Raw genomic sequence first — 5,876 nt, forward strand, 5'->3', positions numbered from 1 at the left:
TTTAATTAATTTATTTTTGTTTTTTTTTGAAACAGTGTTTCTCTGCCCTAGCTGTCCTGAAATTCCCTCTCTAGACCAGGCTAGCCTCGAACTCACAGAGATCCACCACAGCTCCCCAGTGCTGGGATCAAAGGTATACACCACACCTTCTTGGCTCATTTCAAATTTTAATTTATCATGTGCATAGTGGCAGGAACAGATGTGTGCCATAGTGTGGATGTGGACGTCAGAGGACACCCTGCTGTTGTCACGTCTTTCTATCATGTGACTACCAGGAATCAAACTCAGGTAGGTGACCAGTGCCTTCCCCCACTGAGCTACCTTGCAGGGCCCTTGTTGTTCATTTTTACACAGGTACTCATATAGTCCAGGCTGGCCTCCATTTGCTATGTGACAAAGGATAGCTTTGAGTTCCTGATTCCTCTGCCTCTCTCCCCCAAGTGCTGAGATGAGAGCCGTGCACTATCACATCTGGCTTCAAATGTGTTTTGAACCCACAAGGCACCTAAGCAGTGATGACAGGAACCACTATCCCAAGGGAACCAGTTGTTAAATACTGGGAAACTCATACCAACTGTCTAGAGCACCTGAGTCCTACCCCATGCTCAGAAGACTCAAGGCACAGAGCAGCCAGAGAGAGCACACCAGGGTCACACACCTGAAATGTGAACTGCAAGCGTCTGCACTCAGAGCTTATGAATCCAGCCCCCTCACAGATGGACACAGAACATGGTAAAGTTAGAATGTACACCAGATCCTGCTTGTCCACCCACGTGTGCTAGGGTAGAGGGCCCCACTTCCCTCCTCAGTATTACAGCCATGGCAGCAAGACAGGAAGCAAAGTCTGTACTAGTAGACTAGGCCTCCCTCCCACCCAGCAGGCCCCAACTGTTTTCCACCCAGTAGGAAGACAAACCTCTTCATAGAACAGAAATAGGTGTTCCCAAGAATGGTTCTCCAGCTGTGTGTGGCTCTTCAATGCCTCCTAATACAATTCTATGAGGTTCTGGGCTGCACTGCTGCCACACACTGCGGCCTGGCAGGTGCTCTTCCCAGGAAACTGGAAGGAATAGGTGTGTGGGTGGGACTGGGAGCCGAATGCTGGATTTGGGGAGGATGGGGAAGGACTTTCTAGGAGTACTGAGAAGCTTTCCTCAGGAAGGTGGAATGAAAAACTCCTAAACGGAAAGTATAACAAGCACAGGGGCCAATGAGAGGGCTCAGAGGGTATAGGCCTGCTATCAAGCCTGATGACTTGAGTTTGATCCCAAGAATCCACATGGGAGGAGAAAATGGATCCCAGCAAGTTATGCTTTGACTGCTACAAGGGCACCACAGCACCTTTACACATACACAAGAATGAACACACACGAACGATAAGACGTAACCTAAACAAGGAGTGTAAGACACACAGTATGTGGATATAGAGGCTTTAATTTGGGGAGCAGGGTAGGCCATTGTCTCTTTACTGCTGCACTAGAGATGGAATCCAGGACCTCCTGCATGCTAGAGAAGTGTTCTACCACTGAACCACATGTCCCTCACATCTTGATAGTATACTACGGGCCTGCAGGCAATGCTGGCACAAGAGAGGGGGAAGAGCATGACTTGGTCACACTTGGGGTTCTAAGGTCTCAATCTAGGGCATCTGTTCTAGACAGATTTAAAAATGCATAGGACTTAATTTTATTTCCTTGGTGGCTGACAGGATCCTCTATAGCCTGTGCAAGCCTCACACTTGCTATGTGGTTGATGACTTTGAACTTCTGACCCTCCTGCTTCCATCTCCCCAGTGCTGGGACTACATTGCTCCCCACCATGGCTAGCTTTTAAGCAATGCTAGAGATGGAGCCCAAGGCAATGTCATACAACTGAACTCCAGCCCATTTGTTTTTTTTGTTTTTTGTTTTTGTTTTTGGTTTGGTTTTTTGAGACAGGGTTTCTCTATGTAGCCCTGGCTGTCCTAGAACTCACTCTGTCGACCAGGCTGGCCTTGAACTCAGAAATCCACCTGCCTCTGCCTCCCAAGTGCTGGAATTAAAGGTGTGCGCCACCACCCCCCGGCCCATTTGTTTTTTTTTTTTTTGAGACAGTCTCGTGTAGTCCAGGCTAGCCTAGAATTTGCCCTACTGGAAGGACTGACTCTGAATCCCAGATCCTCCTACCTCCTCCTCCCAAGACCCAAATTTACAGGTGTGCCACCATGCTCAGAAAGTAAGGTGATGTGGGAACAAGATCTAGAAGGTCCAGAGTTAAATAGGATGATCTGAACCCTGGAGAGAGGCCAACGAAGCTGGAGGAGAACAGGCAGGTCTCCTGGGTTGGGCTGTCTTTTCCCTTTCCCCTGCCCCCTCTCTTTCTTTGTCCGACCCCATGCCTTCAGACAGGGTTTCTCTGTGTAGCCCTAGCTACCTGTCCTGGAACTCTCTGTAGACCAGGCTGGCCTTGAACTCACAGGCCAGCCTACCCCTGTTTCCTAAGAGCTAGGATTAAAAATGTGTGTCATCATCATCTGGCTCCTGGTTTGGTGAGTTTTCAACGATGGCTACAGTTTATACAGGAGCCAAGATGGGCAAGGAGGGGTCTACTTACTATACTAGAAGGAGCAGAGGTTCTAACCGGAAGTTAAGTGGGTGGGGTTTCCTGGAATAAGGGAAATTAGAGTCTACAGGAGGTGAAAATAAGGAAAGTCACTGGAATTGGATGATGGGCAAGAGTGGAGCTGGAGACCAAATACAGGGGATGAGGGGGCTCTAACACTTATGTCCCAAGTGGGACTGAAATCTCTAGTGGGGCTCTGGTCTATAACCCAGGGGAAGGGATCCTGGACTATGGAATCCTAGCTGCAAGCTAAAACTGACAGTTAAATTATGGGTAGGGCACAGCCTTCATTTAGTTTGGAAGTTGGGGGTCTCTGGGCCTTAATGGAAATTTGTGCCAAGATCCTGGGAAGTAGATGCCACAATCAAAAAGTTTTGTGGCTCCAGACTCTAGGGGCTGAGGAGAGGCAGAAGGGAGACGTGCAGTTAGAAGTAAGTGCATGGCTGGGCTATGAGATCACCTATCAGAACCTGGGGTCCAGACTCTGAGGAAGAATTCTGAGGAATAACAAAGGGTTCCACACAAGATGATGGGTACCCTACACACAGGATCAGCTTGGGGGTGGGGGAAGTCTAGACTCTGACTAAAGTATTAAGAGCTGATAAAATGGCTTAGAGTGTAAAGGTGCTTGTGGCAATGCGGGGTGACCTGAGTTCGACAGCCATTTCCAACATGGTGAAAAGAGAGGTCCAACTTCTGCAAGTTATCCTGTGATCTTCATAGACATGCTGTGCCACGTGCACACAAGAACACACACAGTAAGTAAACGTACAAACAGAAGAGAACTGTAGCACAGAAAGCCCGGATATACAGGTGAAGAATTAGGGTGACGAATCCAGGAGTCCTGGGATGGAATTTAAAAGTCTAGCCCAGCATGATGGCACATGTCTTTAATCCCAGCACTGGGAAGGCAGAGGCAGAAGGATCTCTGTGAGTTAGAAACTAGCCTGTTCTACATAGCAAGTTCCAGGCCAGGCAAGGCTACACCGTGAAATTTTGTTTAAAAAAAAAAGAAAAGAAAGAGAAAAGTCTAGATTGTGGAACAGGGGGCTCCAGATGTCAATAGCTGAGGTCTCTCCCGCCCCCCACGCCAGGTGGCCTGGGTAAGAGGTCAGAACTCTAGAGCGGGGGGTCCCGGGAGTGGGGGGGAAGGGGATGAGCGCGCACAGCCCCACCTGGTGCCGCCAGCGGAAGAGGCTGGCCGTGTCTATGTTGGGGTGCGTCTCATCCTCATCGTCCGACACCTCGATGTGATCCCAAACGCTGTAGTCCACCATCTTCGTTTCGGAGGCCAGGACTGGCTCCCGGGTCTTCACACGGCCGGGCGCTGAACAGGGACCCACAAGGGCTAGAGAGTCCGCTCGGTGAGCCCCGCCCCTTCCGCTTCCGCCCAGGGCGCTGCGCAGGACGGCCCCGCCCCAGCGTCGGCGCGTGACGTTACGTCCTTAGCAACGGGAGTAGGCGGCATTGGCAACCGGAGGTCATCTTTAAAGGGCCAGGAGTACGTGGTGCGGCCTTCTGGAAGTTCCCGCCGAAACCAGACTGCCCATCCTTTAGAGACAAAAGGTTAGTGGCGTTGGGCGTGGTGGCCCACGGTAATCCAAGTACCCTAGAGGCAAAAGCAGGTGGCTCTCTACAAGTTCTAGTCCATCCTGGGCTACTTATTGAGACTGTCAAAAAGTCAAAATTGGCTGGGCGGTGGTGGCGCAATGCCAGCACTCCGGAGGCAGAGACCGGCGGATCGAGGCCAACCTGGCCTACAGAGTGACTTCTAGGACGGTCAGGGTTGTTAATACAAACACTCTAAAAAAAAAAAAAAGTCAAAAGGCTGCAGAGGTGGCTCAGTGGTTTGGAGAACTGGCTGGTCTTCCAGAGCACCTGGATTCTGTTCCCAACACCTATACGGCGGCGGCTCACACACTTCTATTAGTCCAGCCCAGGGTATATTACGCCCTCTTCTGGCCTTTGCCTACACCAGGCATGCATGTGGTGGACAGATATACTTGGAGGCAAAACATTAATACGGTGGGGTTTCTTGTTTGTTTGTTTGTTTTGTTTTTTTAATGATGTTTCCCCTTAATTTTTCTTACCCCCCCAGACAGGGTCTCACTGTATAGCTTTGGCTGTCCTGGAATTCACTGTGTAGACCAGAATGGCTTCAAACGAACAGATCTTTCTACCTCTGCTCCCCAATCCTGGGGCTAAAGGTGTGCCCCACTATGCCAGACCTGCCCTTAAATTCTTAAAAAATTTATTTATTTGTTTGTTTGTTTTGAGACAGAATTACTCTATGTAGCCTTGGCTGTCCTGGAAATCACTCTATAGACCAGAATAGCCTAGAATTCAGAGCTCTGACTGCCTCTGTCTCCGAAGATTAATGCTGGGACTAAAGGCATACAGCAGGACCACCTGGCTAAATAAATAAATAAATAAAATTTTAAATTACATCTTAGGGGTGAAGTGATCACTCAGCAGTTAAGAGCACTGGCTGCTCTTTCAAAGGACACAGGTTCAATCTCCAGCACCCATATAGTGGCTCACATTTGTCTGTAACTCCAGCTCCAGGTGATTTGACACTCAAACAGACATATATGTAGACACAATACACAGAAAATAAAAGTAAATAAGTTGGGGGTTTTTTCTGTTCATTTTTTCTTTCCAGAGAGAGGGATTCTCAGTGTAACCAGCTGTCCTGGACTTGCTTTGTAGACCAGGCTGGCCTCAGACTCAGAGCTCTGCCCACCTCTGCCTCCCGAGTGCTAGGATTAAAGGCGTGCACCACCATGTTTGGCTAAATAAGTAGTTTTTTTTAATTACATTGTATTAATTTTGTATGTGTTTGTACACATGTGAATGTCAAAACAACTTGCTGGAGTCAGCTATGTCCCACTGATCAAATTGAGGTCATCAGGCTTGGTGGCAAGTGCCACTAAGCTGTCTCCCCAGCCCCAGTCCTTTAATGTGTGTGTGTGTGTGTTAGGCATGCATACCAGGGTGCACATGTGACAGTCTTAAGATAATTTACTGGAGTTAGTTCTCTTCTTTACCTTGTGGACTCTAGGGATCAAACTTTAGTTGTCCAGCTTTTGTAGCCAGCATCTTTACCCACTGAGCCATCTCATCAGCTCGAGTACTTAAAAAAGAAATTGTATTCATTGGTTGGCTGTGATGGCACACTTGGGAAGTGGAAGCAGCTAGCCTTGTCTATCTAGTGAGTACCAGGATAGCCAGAGCTGTAGAGACACTGTATCTCAAAAGAAATAGATAATTAGATT

The 5,876-nt window shown here is 48.6% G+C and overlaps 1 protein-coding gene across 2 annotated transcripts in view; it reads right to left on the minus strand.

Moving 5' to 3' along the window:
• The window catches only part of Cdc37 (cell division cycle 37), an 11,510-nt gene extending 7,501 nt beyond the window's left edge, over positions 1-4,009 (minus strand). Inside the window, exon 1 of one of the 2 annotated variants that reach the window (XM_031343462.1) lies at positions 3,777-4,009. In XM_031343462.1, coding sequence (XP_031199322.1) covers positions 3,777-3,878 — 102 coding nt within the window. In that variant the 5' untranslated portion in view covers positions 3,879-4,009. The remainder of the gene's footprint in view (positions 1-3,776) is intronic. The other variant, XM_031343463.1, reaches the window with a different exon arrangement.
• Between the last annotated feature and the right edge of the window lie 1,867 nt (positions 4,010-5,876).

This window comes from Mastomys coucha, unplaced genomic scaffold, assembly GCF_008632895.1.
Source record: "Mastomys coucha isolate ucsf_1 unplaced genomic scaffold, UCSF_Mcou_1 pScaffold23, whole genome shotgun sequence".
NCBI lineage: Eukaryota > Metazoa > Chordata > Mammalia > Rodentia > Muridae > Mastomys > Mastomys coucha.